Genomic DNA, 23,987 nt, shown 5'->3' with positions numbered 1-23,987 from the left:
CGAGTGAGATCAAAACTAACAGTGACAGCGCAGAAGCTTTCAGCATGACAACGTCGCCATGGCTGAGGTGCTCCAGCGCCCCAGTGGACGAGACGATACCGGAATGCAGCGCCATTCAGCTGAAGGATTGTCACAGCGTGTCACGTTTGATGCAGCTGTGCATATCGCTTTGAATTTGAAGGTGGCTGCGCCATTGGGTTGATTCAACCACCATTCAGATGGACAAATAGTTGACTGATGGATGATGTTTTGGTGTGTTTGTATTATCGTTTGAACTGAATGGATGATGTTTAATTCAATTGATGCAATGACTATGGAGATTGACTGATGAGATTGAGTTGTCTCTGCTTCATCTGACCTGGTTTCGGCTTCATAATTGACTGCTACAGGTTTCACTCAGCAACTTGATCTGACCTGGTTTCAACAATGCGTTGAATGGATGGTGTTTAGTTCAATTGGTTAATTAATACTGTACATGTTTAACTCACCAATGCGATGCAATGCAAATGCAGTCCAAACTCGCACAGATATCACAGCAAACTTCGTTTATTTTCTTTACAAACTTCCCCAAACTTGAGTTACGGATCAAGCCAGCAAAAGTTGAAAAAAAAAACTCGTGGGAAATGCTAGCTCTCTCGCCCAGCTCTTGATGAGCAATGCATCGCCGTCTATTGATGTGCTTCTTCGGCTTCAGTCGAAGACGGCGAGCTTGTCGTACTCCGGCCCGGCGATGGCCTTCTCCATGACGGCCCTGGGGCTGACGACGCCGCCGCCGTCGAGGAACAGCTTGAGCAGGTTCTTGGAGAACCCACTGACGAGCGCCACCCCCTTCTGCCCGGCCTCCACCGGCACGGCCTTGGAGTCCCTCAGGTTCCAGAACACCACCTCCGGCACGGCGCCGCCGTACCCGGCCTCCGTGAACTTGCGCACGATCGCCTCGTGGTCCGTCTCCCACGGCTCCGCCGACGCCTGGTCGAACTCCATGTCGCTGAACACGAGCAAGCGCTTCACCATCCGCTCCGGCGCCAGCCGGGCCTCCACTGCCACCTCGAGGATCTTGTCGAACACCGCCTGGAAGTTGGTGTTCATGCCCCAGTCCATGGTGCGGACGAAACTGATCTTCTCGGCGAGGGTCTCGCCGGCGATCCGGTGGAGCTCGGGGCGCTCGCTGAAGGTGATCACGCGGCCGCGCCAGGGGTCGTCGCTGAGCTCGGACACGAGGAGGCCCAGCGCCACGCACACGTCCATGGGGACGCCCGACATGCTGCCGGACACGTCGCACACGGCGACGCAGTTGGAGAGCCTGCCGAGCGCGCGCATGTCGTCGACCATGCGCTGCCACTGCAGGTCGGCCACGCCGCCGTCGTTCTCTTCGCCGTCGTCGTCGCCGAGCGAGGCGATGATCTCGTGCGGGAGCAGCGCGCCCGCGGCGATCCGCTTCTTGCCGGACTTGACGTCGGCGAGGTAGGCGTTGAAGCGATCGGCGTCGTGCTTGAGGAAGAGGTCCTTGTAGTTCTTCATGGCGACGGAGGCGACGCGCGTGTACACCACCGATTCCCACGCGCGCGCCGAGATGAACACCTCGGGGAGCTTGAGCGCGCGGCGGAGCGGCACGAGCGCCGCCTTCCGGAGCCGCTCGCGCGCGCGGTACGCGTAGTGCTCGTCGGGGAGGTCGGCGGCGAGCTCCGGGGAGGAGCCTTTGGGGAACAGGCGCCGCGCGACGGCCTCACAGAGCAGGGTCGAGCGGTCATAGGACGAGTCAAGCGACGGGCACCACTTGGCGGCGAGCGAGAACTCCCGGACCTTGCCGTCAGCGAGCTTGCGCATGTCCTCGGCGAGGAGGCCGGCGAAGAGGTCCGCCGTGCGGTCGTGCAGGAACCGGTAGGTGGGGTCGGTCCTGTACAGCTCCACCGCCCTCGCCGCGGCCTCCGCTCTCCTGGTCCGCCGCGCCGCGGCGGCGGCGGCGGCGAGACCCCGGTCGCGCTCCAGGCTGGCTGCGACGCGCTCCTCCGTGGTGCCGGTGAGCGGAGCGTGAGCGTGATTGGCCCCGCGGCGCGGCTTACGGCCGCCGAAGCGGCCCCGACCGCGGCCACGGCGGCCGACGAACCCGCCCCCGGCGGCGAGGCGCGCCTTCTTCCCGGGTGTCCTGGTGGACGCCCCTCCGTGCACGATGCGGTGGAGCAGCTCGGGGAGGTCCTTGAGGTACCCGAAGCCGGCGACGGGGGCGGCGTTGAGGGCGAGCGTGCGCGGGTGGCGCGCGTGGAGCCAGAGCGCGGCGGCGTAGAAGCCCTCGCGGTCGGACTTGCCGCTCCCGCGCACGCCGCGGAGGTTGGCCACGAGGCGGAGCGCGGTGGCCGGGTCGGCCGCCCACGCGGCGGCCAGGAGCGCGGACACGGAGGGCCCCGGCGTGCCGGGCACCACGCGGAAGAAGAAGTCGAGGCAGGGGTCCCCCGAGGACACGAACGTCGGGGAGAGGTTCTCCGTCAGCGCCTTCCCTCCCGGCCCCGCCGCCGGCGCCGCGGGCTTGTTGAAGCCGGCGTCCATCACGTCCAGGAACTCGTTCCCCGTCGTCGCCGCCGCCTCCGCCGCTGCCGCAGCAGCAGCCGGCGCGGCATCAACCGTGGCCCGCGCTCCAGCGTGGCGGGCCTCGGGCGGGCCCACGAGGATGTAGGCGGCGTCGGCGGTGGCCGCGGCGGCCATCTGCTGCAGGGCGGAGGATCTGGGCCTCAGAGGCTCACTTGAGCCGGGCTTTGGGTGACTGAGGCTCCGTGAGACCGTGACTGACCGTGCGAGTGAAGTGTACGGCTTCTGGGCTTGAGGGCTTTGAGTTTGGACTCTTCGGGTTTTAGGCTTGAGGGCTTCGTGTGATGGGGGGATGGATGAATCGTGAAACGAGGCGAGGGAGATATAGGGGGCAAGGTTTCGTGGCGGCCAAGGATGTTTTGGGTCGGTGAGATCGATGAACCGACTTGATCAGCTTGGGTATCGTGTCCATCGTAGGCTTGTTTGTTTTGTCTGGCTCCTTGCTGCCTTCCACGTCGTGTGATCGAAAGGTTGGGGCGTTGACATTGACCGTCGACGGTGTGCCTTCACCATCCCTCCCGTGAAAGGCACCCATTCGCTCGCCTACATGTGTAGCATTTTTTTTTCCTTTCATGAGATTGTGCTGGCATTTTATTTCAAAAAAGAGATTGCGCTGGCATGTGCAGCCTCGATTGTGATTCGAAGATGTCAGTGCAGACATAATTTGAATGAAATTGTAGGCTATTTGGTACAACTACCTTTTTTTTTGGCAAAGGGCTGAGGCCCCATTATATTGAAGGTGGATAACCACAACCATGTGCATAAAAGTCCCTAAAGAAAGGAAAATTACATTGGAAAACACAGGGACATTCTTGCATCCCTCATCTTCTCTGCTGCTCGCCGGACCCAACGCCGATGCCCATTGCCCGCCCAAGACGCACAGCAGGGACAAGAGCATCCACAACTTCCAGAACAGCGAAGAAGCTCCACGCATGGTACGCCGCAAGAGATGCGAACAGACGAGCGCTGACAGCCAACTCCTGCCCGCGCAAGGTGCAGAGGTTAATGCAAAGGAATTTGGAACTTCCAGATTGAAAGTTACATCAAAGTAACATTTCCGAATGTAACATAAGTATTCCCCTTTCCTTGTAGGATTTCTACTTCAGCATTGTCTTCTTGTGGCAACCAATAACCAGTTCTTGATTTTCTTATCGTTTTCCATTTTCTTTCAGACTATTCTGGTTAATGACAGCGAGCAAATGGCGATCGAAACTACTGATTCCCATGTAGCACGGTAGCACCAACAACCTTATTAGTAGCTGAACTAAATACCAGTATACCCCACTGATAATCACTAGTAATTGAACCCTTTTATTAAAAGAACAACTCAATTTGAAACAGCAGAGGAACAATAAGGCGATGCTAGCTGAAAGAATATTCAGTCTGCTTGAACGAAGAAGATGCCTAGCATCAGTAGCTGAGTCTATTTACACCAGTGAAGCTGATCGTATATACAGACATAACTTGAACAAGCGCAAGTGCGAACTGAGAGTCTATAGCAATAAATTTCAGTATATATACACTTGATAGCTTTCTCCCTTCATTTCTGCAGCCAATGGTCAGGCAGGATCAGGAAGGTGTTTTCGTTTCAACGGACGGCGTCGGGCAGCATGGCAACCGTCACCACAAAGTACTCGCAGCCCGGGGTCAGGTTGTAGGGGTTCAGCGTGGATGCGGGCGGCCGACGGCTGCCACTGCTATCAGGGCGTGGAGCTCCTCCCATCTGGTCCGGGTGCACTATGCGACGCTCAATGTGAACAATCTGCCCAATTATGTAGGCCGGGTGCCGCGGGTGCTGCTGGGTGAAGAGGGCTACGGATTCCTCAGACAGGTAGTAGTTTGAGCAGTTCCGGTTGATCGCCTCATAGTGCCCAGCAGGATTCCGGACAAAGACGGCGAGCTCATGGACCTCGAAACGGCCAAAGGATATCTTCTCCTTGCTGGCCTGTTAAACAGTTTTCCAGGAGACACCACAGCAAATTTGCTTGTTAGCACAATTAGCAAAGAGGTTCAATCCATCAACCAATTCATTGCTAGCTGCAGGACTTCAAGTAAAAACAAATTATCTCATGAAGTCAGATAGGATCATGACTTGACAAATTCATTCTTCTTGCATATTCAAGATGAGTTTTGCTTTGTGCATGAGTATTCATCTTATGTAAAACAGTAAAAGATACCAAATTTGTAACTGCATAAGTTACAAGACAAACCTGTTTTTCAAGTTGAAGTTTATTGTAGAGATTCTTAATCAGCTCTTTCTTCTCATCCAAGTCTTTTGCGATAGCTCCGTGTGCTGCCTGCACTGTCGAGTAGCGGTCCAGCAGCTCAGCACTCTGTCGTGTCAGGAAAGTAACTTTTTCCGCCAGGATCTTGATGCATTGTTGAAACTGAACAGTGGTATCAGCTTCATCCTTCTTTACAGAGCTGGAATGAAAGAACAATACGATTTTAACTTCAGAACTGCATTATTTTAACATAGCTATTTACTTGAAAAAAGTTTTGATTTATTATGAACAATAAATATGCAGATGACAGCACTGCAATACCTTGCTAAGGAGACAGCCAAAGAACGCAGTGACTCTGCAAAGCCAGTCACGCCTGGTGCAGTGACACAACTGTTTAGTCTTTCAAACAGACCATGTATCCTCAGAGCAGATGACCGCAGAGCATCATACTCAACAGCCCTTCTGTCAGCTGAACATTTGTTGGTACGGGCCTCTTCTCTTGCCTCGTGTAAGCAGTTTTCAAGATGCGCACAATTCATCTACATCAAAATATGCAGAGGGAGCAACAGAAAAATAAGAATACAGAAGGTGATCAACTTGCACGAAGTAGTAACCTTATCTTAGATTTGGTATGACTAACCTGAGATTCATCAAGAAGACCCCGGGCGTGTTCAAGTTCTCTCTTCAGGGAGTTAACCTCATCTGCCATAGCACTAAGTCTACTTTCAGTTTCACCCAACTGTTTTGACTTTTCATCCAGGGCATTTTGCAGCTCTGACACAAGGAGCTCCTTATTCCTCAACTCTAAGGCATGATGATCTTCTACAGGAACATCAGAAGTATCAGCCATAGTAAGTTGTGTCAGCATTTGCCCTTCCTTATCGATGCTTACAATCTTGTCTTCATTGTCACGCGGCAATTCTGTCATGAAAGCATCCAGATTAGTACATGCTACTGAATCGAGCAACTGCAAGTTCAGTGCACCCGAAATGTCGGTCATGTTCTCATCGCCACCTTCTGTTTGTTTTGATGGCTGTTCGGATGTTGAAGAGGCCTCATCCATGGCCACACTTGATTCATCCCGTATTTGGGTTTGCCTGCCTCCAGACACCTCCAGGTTGCAATCATTACATTTAAATGCAGAAACAAGGGAACCAGACGTGCCTTTGCTTCCTGAAACCATGTGGCCTTGCATGTACTGGTTAGATAACCGTTCCTCAAGATCCTGGATTCGCTTCTCATATGACAAGCATTTTTCCTGATTTGCAGTGAGCAATGACTTGAGCTTGTTAGCAAACTCATCCTTTGCAGCCAGCGCCTCAGCAGTTTTTTCCCTTGCTTTTTTCAGTACAGAATCAATCTGCTCTTCATCAATAGACTCATATCCATATTCAACACCAAGATTGCAGAGAGTTGCAATTGCAGAAGCAAGCTCTGCTTTTAACCTGGCATTCTCCACTTCTAACTTACTAGTTCCTGCAATATCGATAGTGTCATAATCCCCCAGAAAATCTTGGAAATCCATCTTATCATCAGCACTCAGAAGATTTTGCTCAGATTTATTCAAATTTCCACTGGTGCTAGAATTGCTCAGTGAGGACTTGGGTAGCTGTGACCTCTCGGATTTCAGAAAAGGCCCAACTAGAGACTGGGGAGCAAGCTTTTCCACATCATCAACATCAATGGGAAGTAGATCACGATCAAAAGGAGTGACTTTTATGTCACACTGACTTGGAGAATCAAAGAGTCCCATGGAACCCATGATATCATCTGGAATGTACTTGACCCATGTCCTATAGAAATCCTCTCGTCTTGCTTTCTCAGTTTCACACTCAGTTGCCAGCTTTTCCGCATATGTTCCAGCCAATCCAGTATACAGCTTAAAATAAGATTTTCTACGTGCTACCTCAGCAAGACAAGCTCTATACGCATGACCCAAGCCACTAACTATTTTCAGGTTAGCAAAATCATCTTGATGACTCATCCCCTCCTGGAATGCAATGAGCTCATTCATGATGTCTCTGATATTCATCTGAGTAGACTTTACTCTTTGCATGGAAACATGGACCAAAGTATTCATTTCATTCTTTTTGTCCCTGCATTTCTCAAGTAATTTTGTAAGCATGTGATCAAAATTTCGTATTCGGGGCAAGTTATCCTTTTCATGTACTTCATAGATGCGACCAACTGCTGAGACTGCATCATGAGGACGGAGAGAAGCAGATAGCTGGCAGCTTGAGCAGTCATCAACAAGCTTCTTTGAAGTATCCACATCTTTGCTGCAAGACAAGAGAGTTTTCAGCATAAAGTGTGATGTGTAACCATAATCATGGGGAATGGCTGAAGAAATGGTTGGTACCAACATGTACATTTCAATTCCAAATGGGTAATTAAGAAAGAAGCAAGCCCTTTGATAAGCTATTTGTAGCAACAGCAGCAAGCCATAAAGAATCGCGAAGTCATAAGTTGTAACCATCCCATGACACGAAACATTAAGTTCATACGAATTTGTTAAATTGCTCACTAAACAAAATATATAAAAAATCAGGATGGGACTGATAGTTTGAACCCAACCTGTTATCTCAGTGATAAATCACTAATCATTCAGCTAAGCTACATTTTCCATTTTAAAAAAAATGGTATGAAGTCAATTAGATGATTCAGGCCAAATCTCTCATGGTAGAAATAAATAGTTCCTAGTGGTTCTCAGATAACAGCAACATAAGCAGGTAAACAAAAGCTAAGCCTAACCTTAGAGATTGCATGATGCTCTTCTGCTCACTGATGACTCCCTGATGCTCTTTTATCAGCTTCTCAAGATCCTTGCACCCACTTGAGCTCATAACATTGAATAAGTTATCCACCCTCTTCTTCAGCTCCAAGAAGTTTGCCTTCAGTTGCGACACCTTCATCTCAAACTGCTTCTGCGAGCTGAAGCACCCATCCGCCAATTTCCTCATGTCATTCTCCTTGAGAAGGTCCAGCAAGCACTGCCTCCCCTCGCATTGCAGCGCTGGGTGCAGCCTAACAGCACGCAACCTCTGCAAATCTCTCTCAAAATTTGTGAGCAGCTCCATGTGTGCACGGTGCTGCTGCGAGAAGCACCGCACAAACTCTAAATACCGCTGCGAGACCTTCTTGAATGTGTGATCCAGGTTGCTCCGGGCTGTGTCCAGTGCTCGCTCCTGCACCTGCTGTTCCCGTAGCAGCCGCTTGCATAGCTCAAATTTCGTATCACTACATCGGTACACCGCATTGGCAACCTGAAAGTGGTACCTGAACCTGATTTCATAGGACACCAGCGCCTTCAACGCAGGGTCGGCAGACACCTCCACGGGCGGCGAGTCCTGCGGCCGAGGCGCCGGTGGAATTTTTGGCTCCGGGATGTAAACGGACTCGGGCGGCGGGGGCCGGGAGTCGGCCAGGAGGCGAGCCTTGTTGTAGAGGAAGACCTCGCGGTCGTCGCGCGGGAGCCTGTAGTAGGCGAGAGGGTGGGCGCCGTCGAGGGAGGTGTTGCCGCAGAGGAGGCGTTGGTCGCCGGGCGGGATGCCGCAGTAGCGCTCGATGGACTGCTGGATTGCCTCGACGAGCGTGTCGCCGAAGCACCTGATCTCCAAGCTGTGGCCGTTCTCCGCCACGTGCACCAGCAGATTCTGCCCCAGAGGCACCGCCACCGCCTCCTCCTCCGCGCCGCTGCCCGTCACCGCCGACCCGGAGCTCATCTTCCCCGCAATTCAACTCCAACAATTTGGCCCCTTTTTTTGTTTCCCTCCCTTCCCTGTTTGGCTTCACGCAGTTCGGATTAAATCTACAGTCCCAACATACCACCAAACGAAGCAACCACCGGACGCGCACAGTTCAACACGAAACACCAAACTCTTCACCTCTCCGGCAGGACAGCCTCCGTCCGTCCAAGAAGAAGACGAGCCAGCGCCCGCCCGCCCGCCCAATCGCAGAAAGCTGCGGCCTTCCCTCCCACGCCTCCGATCAGACGCACCCAATCCTTATCTCCCCAACAGGAGCCGCCGAAAGGCGGCGGCTTTCTTGGAATTCCGGCGAGGAACGAGGACTCCGAGGCCGGGACCGACGTCTCTTGGCCCAATTCACCCCGCCCGCACGGATTCGGGCGAGGAGAAGTTTGGGATTTCTTGATTAACAGATGGAAGCGACCTCCGGGGAGCAATCCAACTCCTCCGACCACGTCTAGGTTTGATTCGGTCGCGGAGGGGGCTGGAGCGGAAATCAAGGGGCCGCGATGGGATTTATCTACTGCTCCGTGTGGGAGGGGAGATTGACGAGCAGTAGCGTTAGCATCAGGGAGACGAGGAGATGAGGGAGAGGAAGACGAGGACGGAGAGGGGAGAAAGAACAAAAAGGAAAATAAAGGGGGTGAATAGAAAAGTGGACAAAGCTACCGTCTGGACTCCGGAGATGGAGTATAATAATAATAGTGCGAGAATTTTTTAGAGTGGTCCTTATAGATTCCCAAATTGACGTGGCGTGAATTATTGGAGAAGGGTTGGCTTTGCTTCCGCCGGAAGAGTGGCGGTGTGGGGGATGGATGTACCAAGCTATACAACCATGGCTGTGTTCATCCGGTGGCTTTTTTTTGGGACGAGGTAGGCGCGTGAAACACGAACTCTCTGGATTATTATAATGTAAAAATGATTTTGTCATATGATACAATCATACAACTCGATAGGGTAGGTAAGTTTGATATAAAAAATTATAACTAATTAAATTTTATGATGATAGTAGTATGGCTTGTTTTATTCTCCTCCACATGCTTATGTAGCATTGCGGTCATTATATAATTTTATTACTAATAAAATTATACCTTCAAATTCAAATAATATCACTTATATACTAACTTGAATATTTATAATACCCTGAAAATTGCTAAATTAGATGCACATTTTTATGAATATTGTTTTAAATTGATTTTGCACTGCAGTATCATGTCAAGTGTTGTTAAGAAAAGAATGATTTTGCAATATATTTTCCACTATAGGTGGTTCCTTCCATCTTATTACCGATCGATGCATAATCTTTAGCTAGTGTAGACGAAGATGGCCTGCAGGTGAAAAAGATCATATGCAGTCGCATTTCTATGTATTCATTTCTCAGGTTGAATTGTTGCTGTTACTGTTTCTGTGGATCCTGACAGCTGAAACCTGAAACATTTTGTTCCAACACGGTGCTAGTGCGACACACTAGGTCCCTCTATTACACACACAAAAACATGCACGCTTTCCTAGAGGGTGCAAGGAAATATACAGCTATCATCCGAAAATCCTGTCCCTGTAGAACACTCGTCACCCTGTCGTCTCCGAATCTATGCGCTCAGAAGGAACGTGCACGCATGTGTCACGTACACTTGTGGTGCGTGTGTGTATATATATATATGTGGCACAGTTTGTTGTTTTTAATCTTATTAGTAGAAGTCTTGCTCTGAAGTTTACACAAACTGCACCATATTCTACAAATTTCTTGCGTACTAAACAAACCTTAGTTTATGGCATATGTCAATGCAACATAACAAAAACTTGATTGAAATCGAATACAAGGGATATGGGTACCCACGGGTCCCCACCGACTGGATATTGGTCAGCCTGATAAGTGGGGCCCGCCCACTCGTGGTGTGCAAGGCAAGGTATGAAGACGCGTGGAGTACAAGCTTAGAGGCTGGGCGAACGGATTCTGCTCAGATATCACGAGATACACGTTGTAGTCCGACTTAGATTGTTTTCCATGTAACAATCGACTAGAATTAGCTCTTATCCGACTTGTAACCCTAGGTCATCACCCTATATAAGGCGGCCAGGGACACCCCCGAGGGTAACTCAATCCAACGCATCTCGTACCAGCAATATAATCAATCGAAACACAAGACATAGGGTACTACTCTCCGGAGGTCCGAACCTGTCTAAAATCCTGCGCCTCTGTGTTACCATTCGAGTTCTTATCTTGCAATCTCCCCCGCCTACAAATCTACCACTTGGACACCCCCTAGGTGGACTGTCGGTCACTAAATCCGACATAATCATATCAATTATCAAAGCACTACTTCTCGGTGGATTGTCGACACTTGTTCGCTAATGTAGTTGACTACTAGTGGCTTCCTAATCCTAGCTAGGATAAACAACGGCGTGCAGAGCGCGGGCTGGGGAATCATTCCGTTTCTAGACAGCATCCATGTCAAAACCAGCAGCTCCCTTTCACCAATCCAGCAAGCAAGGATAGAGATCTTCTGCGGAGGACCATGGGCTGCGCAGCCCTCGCATGGGGTTGATCTGCCGATCCAAGCCCAGACCAGAGGGTACCTTGCAAGAATGCAGCAACCAAAGGGTATCTGCCACTACAAGCAAAGAAAACCAAAGAGTTGAGCTAGTTGACAGTGAAGTGCAGGTGCCTATCGTTGTTGCTATCAACGCCATGCAATGCTTCGCCGTACACGGACGAGCGGCAGCCCTCACATGGATCATATCCATCGCCTAGCTCCGGTCCCTTTCCAGCTCTCTACATACGAAACCCAATCTATCCACCCGCCAGAACCGAGCCGCAATGAACCACCTGCTTTGTGAATCGTGATCGTGTGCTATACCGTACATCCATGACACTCCGGGTACCAGGAGACACGACAGGGAAGTATGGGGGTGTTTGGGAGCACTCCGCTCCACAAAAAATTGCTCCACTCCACAAACTCCGAAAATTTCGCAGCCAAACGCGTCTAGCTCCAGTAACTCCGGCTCCAGAAAAAAGGTGGAGCAGGGGGTAGATCCACGTTTTTCATGGAGTACCTCAAGAGGTGCTCCAAAAACCTCCTTTTCAGACTTCCTCATGGAGTTGCGATTATTTACCCACCATTGCCACTGGTTACACAGGTTACCGGTTCGATTCTTTTTTTCTATCTCCTCCATCATCTTCATTTCCTCTCCCATGGGGCGCAGGCCGGCAGGGGCGTCCGGCCGGGAGCGAGCTCCCCTCGCGGCGGCGGCGCGGCCGGGGCGGAGGCCGGCCGGGGGCGAGCTCCCCCGCGACGGCGGCGCGGCCGGGGCGCGGGCCAGCCGGGGCGAGCTCCCCGCGGCGGCGGCGCGGCCGGGGCGAGCTCCCCCGCTGCGGGGGCGTGGCCGGTCGGGGCGCGGGCCAGCCGGGGCGAGCTCCCCGCGGCGGCGGCGTGGCCGGGGCGAGCTCCCCCGCGGCGGCGGCGTGGCCGGCCGGGGTTGTCGTGCACCAGGGCGAGGTCGCCGTTGAGCATGCCAACGGAAAGCTCCTCGCCGCGTCCTGCGCTCGGGGGGAACTGTCGCGGGAACGTGCCGGGGTTGTGGTTCATCATGCCGGGTCCGCCGCGGAGCACGCCGACGAGCACCTCGCCGCGTCCGGCGCCCTGGCGAACCTGGCGCGCGAGCTCGCCGGGATGGCCGTACATCGCGCCGAGGTGGATGCCACGGGAGAAGTCGCGGGGAACGGGCGCTGCGCCGTGCTGGCTGCCGAGCATGCCGGCGCCGATGTGGACCGCGCCTCCGTGTGCAGCGCCCGCCTTGCTGAGCTCGTTGGTGGACTCTACCGCCGCAGGCGGCGCCAGCTCGCCTCTACTGGCCATGTTCCTCGGCTTTGGTTATTCGGAACTCTAGAAGTGGTTTGGGAAATGGGAATGGATGTTGGATGGATTGGAACTCTGGCCATGTTCCTCTACTGGCCATGTTGAATGGATGTGGGAAGAAGAGAAGAGGAGAGGAGAGAGAGGAAGAAGAGAGGAGAAAATAGAAGAGTATGACATGTGGGTCCGTTTACAAAGGGTAAAATAGAACATTCACAACAAGTGCTCGTATTTTTGGAGCTGAAGCACTGCCATTAGCCAAACACGTGCAGCTGCTCTATGTTTTTTTGGAGTTGGTGGAGTGGAGCTACGAAAGTGTGGAGCTGGTGGAGTGGAGCTGGTTTTTCTAAAGTGGAGTGCTCCCAAACAGGCCCTATACATCCTCGTAGCAGTAGCCCCACAGCCACGCAGGTGGTGGCACCGCTCGGAGACAGGGACACGACATGCTCCGAGACATCCTAGGTTGATATTAGAAGTATTAAATATAGATTAATTACAAAATTAATTGGATAAACGAAGGTTAATTCGCGAGATGAATTCATCAAGCCTAATTAGTTCATGATTTGATCATGTGATGCTACCGTAAATATGTGCTAATCATGGATTAATTAGACTTAATAAATTCGTCTCGCGAATTAGCCACGGCTTATACGATTAGTTTTATAATTAGTTCACGTTTACTCCTTCTAAAAATTAGTCCATGTTCACCTCCTATATTCACGCGCCATGAAAATTATCGATGCGCGTGTGATGCTTAGACCTTGGAATAAGCGTGGGAGGTTGTGAGTGTTTGCGTATGTACTTTGTTTACAAAAAAAATGATTAAAGCTAACCTTTAGTAATATTATTGCATTTCAAGAGATCGAGTCTGTGGTCACGATGGATGCACGTAGAAATTAAAGATCAAGACTTACATGGCATCATCACATGACTTATCTAACATTTTTTATAAGAATGTTTGCCACTCGTATATGTATATAATAAGCACCTGTCTTGATGTAAAGAGTCGAGGGAATTCTTGTTACATTATAATGAGCCCAATAAGACCGAACCACCCAAACGAATTTAGCAGGCTAACTACTCCTCGATAATCCACTAAAAGGCTCAGAGGTGAAAAAATAGTTGTTCCTTATTCACTTTCCGCTCAGCGGAATCACTTCTCATAGTGAATTAGAATTACGAATTAGAATTACGAATTAGAATTACGAGGACCTATGTCAAATAGACCCTCGTGTACCAATTTCATAGAGCTCTACATCTGTATACAGCTTCGGCTGGATGCTGGCTCGTCAAGTGGGCTCGTGGCGACGCCAGATCTCTGCTTAGGACGTATTTGACGCGGAACACAATAATAGACTGAACTAAAGTTTTGGGCCAATTTTTCTCCAATCACGCTGCCATATTTGCTATAGCCTATAGGAGTATTTTGATTTTTGATTGAACCGGAAAATAAAAAAGAGCACTCGGGCTGCCTTCGGCCCAGAAGTCCAGAACGGCCCCGACCCCCGAGTGCGCGTTTGGTTTAGGGTCTCGGCCTTTCCTCCGCTGCTTTCCTATTCCCTTCCCCGTCCGCTCCACACCACTCTCGGTCTCGCGGTCCCGGCCTTTGCGGCTAGTCGGCGACGACAAGGGCGAGCGGCCACCCTCGGCCCTGGTCTTCGTCGGGCGCTTCGCCGCCGACAAGAATCAGACAGGTATGCCCTCCTATCCCCTTCCCTTCCCTTCATTTCCTGCGGTGCGAAATCGAACACCCTAAACCCTGGTGTATGCTATTTGTGTTCAGATCTGACCATGCATTCGCCTGCTGTAAACTTCGATTTTTGTTCTTCTGCAAAAATTGTCCTATGCTGCGTCCGCTCCTGATTGTGTAATAGTGTCCAGATGAGTTCGAAGAAGGTTCCGTACCACAAGCACCGAGAGGCTGAGGAGGCGAGGAAGAAGGTTAGGGTTCAATCCTTTTTAACCCTTTCATGTGACACTACAGCTTTACCTTCCCCCCCTTGTACTGCGTGTTCATGTTTTTATTTTGACTGCATCGATATGTGAAGAGGGAGGAAGATGAAGCGGCACGCGTATATGCGGAATTTGTTGAGTCATTCAAGGGTGATAGCTCATCTGGGGCTAAGTTTGTCCGAGGTGGTGTGATCGACCCCAATGCTAAGCTGAAGGCCGATCCTGAAGGTTAGTGGCAGGGGTTTCGGTTTTGATTATTTACTCTTTGGTACCCTTTCCGCTTCGTAGTTTCTCTACCTTCCAAGATGGATATATGCATTGTTTCTTTTATTGCTCCAATTGATCAAGAGATCGGCCTTTTTTATTCATTCGGCAATGGCAGGTGGAAAATCCAAAGATGGGGGGTCTGTTCCAAAGAAGGGCAGTAGGTAAACGGCAAAAATACTTGATTTCTAGAAGATGGTATTGGTATCCTGTGGTACCGCTGCTACATCTTTAGATGGTCATGCGGCCAATATAACCAGAATTCAGAGACTTGACCTAGTTGTGATTACCTTATGCTATATACTGTGGCGCATAGCTCTCTCTTTGTTACAATTATGCTTCTTGTAATAACTTAAAAATTGTTACCAAGTACTGAGTGGAGTTGAAAACAGTGATAAGGTAGTATGAAGAAGAAAATAGTTTGGCTGGACTTATTCGACCACACCATCTTGTTCCATGACTAGTGTTTGCATTTATGCTGTAGCTTCAACTACAGTTAGCTGATGGAGCAATTCATTCTAAGCTCATGATTACACTAGTTCATGTCTTGCCTTTGTTCTATAGTCATGTTTGTTTATGATGTTAGCACGTCTGTAGCGGTCCACAATGCATCATCCCTCGTGCTTCCAGGCCTTATACAACAGTGGGCTATAATGTCTAATGTCATGAATATATACTAGTCACCTAACTCAATGAGGGATACCACAAATCTGCTGTTGTGTGTGTTTGGTAGTTGTTCATTGCCCCCTTGGGTATGATATGTTCGGTTATCATATCTATGTAGATGGTATTAGGATATTGGGTTGACCGGTTGAGTATGGAGAGAGTACTCATGTTGGATCTAGGCAAGTGTAATTAGTTATGTGGTAGTTGGATACATAGGTAATGACGGTTTCTGTATATTTGGATGTGTTCTTATGAGAACTTTGAAGTTTATCATACCTTATGGTAGTAGTTATAGCTCCACACGTCAGTAATGCTAATTTTTAGTTCCAGAGTTTTCAGCCACTTGGAATCTTCTAATTTACATGTCTACTCCTCGTACCTTTTGCACTCTTCTCGGTACCCAGGCTAGATTGAATTGAAAATTTCATGTGCTTGTGATTAAATCCTTGTAGCCTGGAAGCATAAGCTTTAGGATCAATTATACTTTTCAATACAAAGTATTTTTTCTTCAAGCTTGCTGGGGAATCCAAAATTCAATTGTGTGCTTGTGCATCATTGCATTAACAGGAATTTGAGTATATAATAGGCCAAAGGAGTGGATGTTGAAATTTTAGTAGTTGAAGTGAGAATACCTGAAATACCATCATACCTTCAACTCCTTGCCTCTGTTCTCATAAGCCATATCACTTCTGTTTATATATGATATGCATGCGATCTAACTTGTGAGCACCATAGATACCTTATACATAGCATCCTTTTCTCCAGGTATGTTCCGTCCTTCTTGCCACCATCATTTTCAAAAGAGCCTGAGAAGAAGGTTAGGACACTTCCAATATTCTTATGATTTACTTCAGTCAATCTGTATAGTTCCTTTGGTGAAAATTTATCTTGACGTGCAGAAGGAAGAGGAGAGGCCAAAGGAAAAAGGAAAGCCACGCGTAATAGATAAGTTCCTGGAGGAACTTAAGTTTGAGCAAGAGCAACGAGAAAAGCGTAATCAGGACCGAGACCACCGGCGTGATCGTCATAGCGATAGCTCCATGGTAGGTCCTTATATGTGTAATCAATATTTTATTTCATTCCACGCTTCCACCAGAGGATTGTATGGAGTAATCAATATTTTGTTTGGATTGTGGGAATATTATGTGTCAAATTACTAGGATGTAGAATACCAATATTTTCAACTCCTTTGCAGCTTATTTGAACTGTTCTCAAACTCATATCCAGCTCATAGAAATTTATGTGATTGATTTGCAGCTTCTCTATAAATATTATTAGTTTCTCCTTATGTTTGCTGCATTGATAGCTGAAATTGTTTTGTGCAGCCCTCTAGCCGGTTTGATGAACTACCAGATGAATTTGATCCGACTGGAAGATTTCCAGGATCATTTGATGATGGCGATCCTCAAACCACAAACTTATATGTCGGCAATCTATCACCAAAGGTTGCTTTCTGCGCTGCACATGTTCTATCAAACTTATATGCATTATCTAGTTAGCTACCCTGGTGCATTACATGCTATGATTTCAGGTCGATGAGAATTTTCTTTTAAGGACCTTTGGTCGGTTTGGACCGATTGCTAGTGTCAAGATTATGTGGCCTAGAACAGAAGAGGAACGCAGAAGGCAAAGAAATTGTGGTTTTGTTGCCTTTATGAATAGAGCAGATGGACAGGCAGCAAAGGATGAAATGCAAGGTTAGTGTGCACATCCATGTAGTGGTAGCCCATAGGGATCGTGTTTGTTCGTTGTTTATGGGAACTTGAAATGCTATTTTTTTGGATGCTATTCTTACTTTCAGCTTATTTCAATGTTTATTTCAGGTGTTATTGTGTATGACTATGAACTGAAGATTGGATGGGGTAAATCTGTTGCTCTTCCATCACAGGCGTTGCCTGCTCCTCCCCCAGGACACATGGCAATCAGAAATAAAGAGGTCGCTCTTTTTTGTCCTTTCATGCCGAATTAAAATCTGTGTTCATCTGACTTCTTTTTTTCTCATGATACATTGTAAGTTTTAATAGAATGTAACGTTTTTGGTATTGCACACAGGATTTGGCATTGATGATCTTTTTTTTCTTTGTTTTATACAGGGTGGTTCAGTTATACTTTCTGGTCCTGGCGACCCTGCTATTGCATCTGTTACACCACAGACCTCAGAGCTGGTAGGGGAACTTGTGCATAATCCCTTATATTTTCTAGGATCCCATTTTTTTTAATCCTGCAGTAGTACTATACGCACTTGTTCTCTCTAGTAATCTGTGCTCTCTTTCGGCCATATTTTTTTTAATCCTGCAGTAGTGCTATATGCACTTGTTCGTTCCAGTGATTTATGTTCTTTTTCTTTCTCTCTCTCTTCTTTTTGTTTTTATGAGTGCCGTGATCTTGCTATCTAGGTCATCCTGTCACTGTAAAAGAATTACCATTGAAAGCTCTCCTGTGTTTTGCTTTGAGTTAAAATGTGAAGGATGGATATTTCATACTTCATAATGTGGAAGCCAAAATACTTGATTGCTTTGAATCGTGTAGACCAGGGAAATTTGATTACTTATATTGTTGTGAACAACGTAATATTGATATTTTTAAGTGTCCTCATTTTGCACACCAGTTCCAGTGTGCAGATATAATTTCTGGTCATGTTGTTCGTTACTTCTCGTGTAGGCAGATCCAATACTTTTTTTTTTCTAGACTAGAAGAGATATTGGCAGTTGACCACTTGCATATCCTGTGATTTTGCATTATATTAAATGATTGATTAGCTGTATAAGTAAATGATTTGGTAGCTTCAATTTACATTGTGGATTCACCTGACTTGATAGGTCCTTACACCAAATGTTCCTGATATTGTGGTTGCTCCACCGGATGATGGACGTCTTCGGCACGTGATTGACACAATGGCTCTGCACGTACTTGATGGTGGATGTGCTTTTGAACAAGCTGTAATGGAGAGAGGGCGAGGAAATCCTTTATTCGATTTCTTGTTCGATCTTAAATCTAAAGAGCACACATACTATGTTTGGAGGCTATACTCCTTTGCTCAGGTACTTGCTGCTGTCTATATTTCATCAAAATTCTAAATTTACATCTCTATTCTCTAACTATAGAATAGTGTTGTCCTTTTTGTTTATCATATTTACTGTTCTTAGTTGGAAGTCAAACGAGTAAAACATAAGCTCGAGTTTTTCTACCAAAGATAGCAGCAAGCAAGGCTTGTCATCCATTGCATAAGTTGTGCAAGAACTTGTTAAATTGTCAAATGAACATTACTTATTTAGTTTCTTGGAACGTTTGGGAATATGTTTTTCCTTGCTCCACAGAACTTTTCATCTATCACTGTATCATGGCTGGAACATACCTTTTTGAGAACTGGATCACAATTTATTACATCCATAAAATTTCAAGTAACTATGAACAGATTTCTGATAAGAGTGCTAACAGCTTGTGATGTTGTAACATAGGGTGATACTTTACAACGATGGAGAACAGAACCATACATAATGATCACAGGAAGTGGAAGGTAATATCGTTGTGCAGTAATAATGGTATTTAATAAGGCCAATGCGCATGGAATTTGGAATCTGTGCTTTGACTTTCTTGTGACAAAATATAATATGCAATGTGCTATTTCAGATGGGTTCCACCTCCCTTGTCATCCAACAGAAGCCCTGAACGTGAAAAGGAATATACATTTGCTGCTGGTAGAAGCAGGGTAAGTGTTTGTTAGACCTAGTCAGTTTTCTTTGCACCTTTTGATGTAGCATAATTAGTTGTTCTATTTATCTCAATAAAATAAAATAAAATAAATGGTTTACAAGGCTAATTTGCCGTTTCCCCTTCTTCAGCGTGTTGAAGTGGAGCGTACATTGACTGACTCACAGCGTGATGAATTTGAGGACATGCTACGTTCGTTGTCATTGGAGAGGAGTCAAATAAAAGAGGCCATGGGATTTGCCTTGGATAATGCTGATGCAGCTGGGGAGGTACAGCCTACCTTCTAATTTGATCTTCCTTTTCTTTTTTTCCCATTGCTTACACAGTACTGTTACTTTTTTTTAAATGTGCACCTACATAGAGATAAGTTAGCAGCTAGTTACGTGTCCACAACAATGAGTTTATGTATTTAACAGATTTATTTTGTGGTCATGGTCTTGACTGTCTATTTGAAGGACAACCCTTGTGATGGCTGATGAGATTTATCTTTAAAACAGAAATGGGTAAAAATTGGTGACATGTACAGTATATTTATACACTGATTGCTGGCAACATTTAAAATGTTCACTGATTGATGAAATGCAATCTTTGCCCCTTCACTAATGTATCTTATATTTAATTTGGTTCCTGTTCTGTTACATGGCATGGTTTAGGTGATCATATTGACTATTGGGACCTAGTTTTGCTTGTAGATTTTATCTTTGTAGTTAAGTTTAATTGTCGTTATAATCTTGTAATTCAAGCAAATGTACTGTATTCTGGTGTTTTAGACTTCTCTTATCCAAATGATATCTCTTGTGTAGTTCTCATTGCATGAATACTCATTGGTTTATTGTATTTCAGATTGTTGAGGTTCTTACAGAATCCTTGACACTCAAGGAGACACCTATTCCAACCAAGGTTGCTCGGCTTATGCTAGTGTCCGACATCCTTCACAACAGTAGTGCTCCTGTGAAGAATGCATCTGCATTCCGAACAAAGTTCGAAGCTTCTCTGCCAGATGTTATGGAGAGCTTCAATGACTTGTACCGCAGTATCACTGGAAGGATTACTGCTGAAGCTCTGAAGGTGATTTATATTGTGCCATTTCTTGAATACTTGAATTTATTTTTGTCCTTGATGTTCTTACATGATTGCTTGAATTTATTACTGTTTTGCAGGAGAGGGTTATGAAAGTTCTACAAGTGTGGGCAGACTGGTTCTTGTTTTCTGATGCATTTCTGAATGGACTGAGGGCTACTTTCCTTAGATCAGGCAACTCAGGTGTTGTTCCATTTCACTCGCTATGCGGTGATGCACCTGAAATTGAAAAGAAAGGTAGCTCTGAGGATGGAAATGATGGATTTAAGCTTAATGAAGATGGTGCCTTGGCTACAGGAAAAGCAGCAGCAACAAAGGAGCTATTAGGGCTTCCACTAGCTGAACTTGAGCGCCGTTGTAGACATAATGGCCTCTCACTATCTGGTGGTAAAGAGATGATGGTTGCCAGGTTGCTTAACTTGGAAGAGGCTGAGAAGGAACGAGTATATGAGAAAGATGTTGACATGAAATATGCGCAAGGGGAACAGCATAAAATTGGAAGAGAGGACAGCGGTTTTAATGCCCGTAGTGCATCAAGATTTGGAGAAACTCCTAATGGTGATGAATTAGATGTCTCCCGGAACAGTATGGGAGCTGGCAATGGGCGCACTAGAGAGTCTGCTTCTGCTGAACTTGAATCATTTCCAAGCAAGAAGCCAAAATATGATCCTGTTTTACCATCTTCTAAATGGAGTCGAGAGGATGACATTGACGATGATGAAGATAGAAAAGGTGGTCAAGGCTTGGGATTAAGCTATTCATCTGGAAGTGATGCTGGTGAGCTAGGAAATGCCGATACATCAGAAGTTAGTACTGATCATGCAAGTCATCATCAAGAAACGATTGTTGATGAAGAGCAGAGGTACGTATCCTTCATGTTCAATCTTCTTACCATTTCCTTACTATTTCTTATATGAGTGTTAACCAAGCACATGTTTTCCCTGATAATACAGGCAGAAGTTAAGGCAGATTGAGATTTCTGTCGTGCAGTACCGTGAATCTCTTGAAGAGCAGGGTTTGCGCAACATGGATGAGATTGAGAAGAAGGTTGCCAGCCATCGGAAGCGTCTTCAGTCTGAATATGGTTTATCCACTTCAACTGTTGGTGCAAACAGCAAGCGGTCTTCTGGTATGACGTATCCTGTTTTTTGACAATAGCATTTCTTTTTCATTAACACACATATTTTGTCTCTGAGATTTTTGCACTGTCATTATTAGTTCATGCGGTAACATTGACCCATGTTGCACCCCCTCACACTTCTTTCAGTGTACAACCTCCCCTGTTTTCTCTGCTACGTATCTTATATAAATGGTATCTAATTTTGCAGAAAGAACATCATTGGAGCGGAAAGAGAAGCACGACGATGCACATGATTATGCTAGGAAGCGGCGTCGGAGCCAGAGTAGTAGCCGCAGCCCTCCAAGGAAGTCACAGGAGAGGGACCGAGAGCACAACCGCGGCAGAGACCGATCCCATGGCAATGATGCCGGTAGGGACAGAGCACGTGAGAAAAGCACGAGCCGAGGGCGCGATGACCATTACGACAGGAGCCGAGACAGGGAGAAGGACAGGAGAAAGGGAAGGTGACCGATACCCGAAGTCCCTGTCACCATTCATCATTTGCCTGAGAACAAGGACCCCGGAGCAAGGTAACATTCGAGCTTACATCAGTTAAACATCTGCCGCGCCACGGCAGGTTTCCTGGCCTGCTCCGCGCCTTAGAGAACCTGTCTGCAAGCGGAGTTTTGAGGATTAAGGTGATGTTTTTGTAGACACGATCTGTTTGTAATAGGTAATTTTGCGGATAAGATGAACCCGATGTGCAGTTTATGCCAAAGCCAATGTTGAATACACCAAGAATTATTTCATTGGACATCCGCGGGACCCTACCAGGTAGGGTTGTACGTGGATCTTGCACAGCATCTTTGGTGAATGTCGGCGCATTCACTGAAAGTGAAGGCTAAGGTGCTCACGTCACGTTTGCGTCTGAAATCCTGCACGACTCGTCGACTCTGCAGGCGAATGTGTTGCTTTTATCTTGTCGGAGCATGTGAGCACGTGTTACTACTTGTCTATGCATGTTTTTTTTATACTGTCTATGCATGCTTTTGACACATGCTTAAACGCTGACGCTACTGTGGGAACATGCTTTTTCATACGTGGTGGATCCGAAGTTGGAGAATATTGCAACTAGGGAGAATCCGACGTTCTTGAATTTTTGAATGCCAGCTGATCTAGTGGGTGATTCGGAGTGGGAAAATGGGTTCTCCATGCAGATGACGAAGAGGGATAGATGGGTGGAGGAAGAAGGGCCAAGCGTGCAAACAACCGGGCCTTGCTTTTGCCTCTCTTCCACCGAATGGTCTCTTGGGCGAGACGTGGATGAGTCGGAGCTAGGCATTGAGCCGGCAAAGACCTTGACAAGGGTCTCTCGCGCCTGCTTGATTCGGGCATTCGCTGTTGCGGCAGAGGTGGAACATGGCTGTAGGGCTACGGAAGAAGATAGGAACGAAAAGATGCAACAGAGTACACAAGTATTGTCCGTGTATTGCAACGTTTGACATCGAATAGGCTACATATTTCCTTTTTAATTAGTAAAGTTTGTCAATATTTACATGCCTCTACTACTATGCATTGGTCATATTTAAAAGAACTCCGTAGATACTGACTAAAATTTAGAAGATCACCATCCATCCATTCCTATAGTTATAGGTGCTTTTTCTAGATGATGATTGGGCATCACCTACAGCTCTGTGATTTATGCAAGATTTAGAGTCGTAGAATAAAATAAAGTGGTTTACACCTAGCTAGCTGTTCAATTCTAAAATAATATAAAACTATACCTAACTAAAAACCCTTAATATTCCCATAGCTCCGATTCCAAGATACCGCCAACATACTTACATACACACCCACACTAGTGAAGAACTGCTTCATCAAAGGAGCTACCCTAAATGTGCAATTCAATGTAGAGATAAATCTTGTTAGTAAGCAGTTAGATAATCAAATGGAGAGAAAAATAGCCACGCTCTGTCGTAGTTGCTCTAAGTGGTCCGATAGATGAGGGAGAGATGCTACCAGCTTCTGGACGTCAGATCCTATGCTACCAGAAGTAGCTGACGCGTCAGCAAGCACGCGCCAACACGAGCACGAAACGTGTGCGTGGTGCCGGTACCGGTGCGTGCCCAGACCCGGAACGATCTGACGCAGTGATCATTAGCAGCAACAGCGACCTGCTTGGCTGCTTGCTTTCGGCACATGAGGCAAACGGGCTGTTTCTTTTTTTTTTAACAAAGCCCAAAAGCAGCTTTACCTTGTGTGATGGATGAAGGATGAGCAGCCTCCGATCTGATCTCACCTACCGTGGCAACTGGCAAGTTCAACCCTAGTCCTATCTTTTTCCCACTCCTTTTCTAGAGCTTGGACCCTGTTAGCATATTGTATATATAGCAGGTCCCTTAATTGTGGATGTAATCACGCGCCTGTGCGGTAGGCTTGCATGCCACCCCGGCTGCCCTATATGTACTCTTGTACACGTATGGAATACAACCAACTATTCCTACACTTTCATGGTATCAATCGCGGTTCCGATCCGCTACCCTTCCGCAACCCTAACCAGCGCCGCCGCCGATCCGATCGCCACCCCCGTCGCTGACTACATGTCGCCGGGTGTGTCGCCGGTCTCATCGCCCGCGCTGCCGATCCCATCGCCTGCCCCGTAGCTTCCCTCGTCACCGGGTGTGGCCGCCGATCCGATCCTGCCTTCGCTCCTGATCTTCTATTGTACGTGCTGTACGTCTCCTGCCCGCCGCCGTCGTCGTCAACGTGCTGTACGTGCTGTACGCGGCTGTACATCCTGTACGTGCTTGGCGCTGCCCACGTCGCCGGGTGTGCTGCGTGCTGT

General features: G+C 47.6%; 3 protein-coding genes across 3 annotated transcripts; 1 reads left to right on the top strand and 2 right to left on the bottom strand.

Annotated features, from left to right (window-relative positions):
* Positions 1–530: 530 nt before the first annotated feature.
* LOC117843522 (uncharacterized) lies at positions 531–3,795 on the bottom strand. The gene has a single exon (XM_034724137.2). The coding sequence runs from the start codon at positions 2,698–2,700 to the stop codon at positions 691–693; it is 2,010 nt and encodes a 669-aa protein (XP_034580028.1). The 5' UTR covers positions 2,701–3,795; the 3' UTR covers positions 531–690.
* A 151-nt stretch (positions 3,796–3,946) lies between these two features.
* LOC117847499 (autophagy-related protein 11) lies at positions 3,947–9,233 on the bottom strand. Its single transcript, XM_034728716.2, has 5 exons — positions 7,560–9,233; positions 5,449–7,087; positions 5,130–5,347; positions 4,794–5,007; positions 3,947–4,528 (listed from the first exon to the last, which is right to left on the bottom strand). Exons 1-5 carry the CDS (start codon positions 8,528–8,530, stop codon positions 4,172–4,174), a joined length of 3,399 nt encoding a protein of 1,132 aa, XP_034584607.1. The 5' UTR covers positions 8,531–9,233; the 3' UTR covers positions 3,947–4,171.
* Positions 9,234–13,969: 4,736 nt separating this feature from the next.
* LOC117848509 (protein RRC1) lies at positions 13,970–21,951 on the top strand. Its single transcript, XM_034729943.2, has 19 exons — positions 13,970–14,102; positions 14,192–14,214; positions 14,290–14,349; positions 14,457–14,589; positions 14,744–14,789; positions 16,057–16,108; positions 16,191–16,334; positions 16,617–16,736; positions 16,823–16,988; positions 17,115–17,227; positions 17,385–17,456; positions 18,111–18,332; positions 18,750–18,808; positions 18,922–19,000; positions 19,134–19,271; positions 19,846–20,070; positions 20,163–20,944; positions 21,036–21,211; positions 21,411–21,951. Exons 2-19 carry the CDS (start codon positions 14,200–14,202, stop codon positions 21,668–21,670), a joined length of 2,862 nt encoding a protein of 953 aa, XP_034585834.1. The 5' UTR covers positions 13,970–14,102; positions 14,192–14,199; the 3' UTR covers positions 21,671–21,951.
* The last annotated feature ends 2,036 nt before the right edge of the window (positions 21,952–23,987 follow it).

This window comes from Setaria viridis, chromosome 1 (assembly GCF_005286985.2).
Source record: "Setaria viridis chromosome 1, Setaria_viridis_v4.0, whole genome shotgun sequence".
Taxonomy (NCBI): Eukaryota; Viridiplantae; Streptophyta; class Magnoliopsida; order Poales; family Poaceae; genus Setaria; species Setaria viridis.
The sequence above is the reverse complement of the archived record's forward strand: the minus strand, read 5'-3'. Positions and strand labels throughout refer to the sequence as shown.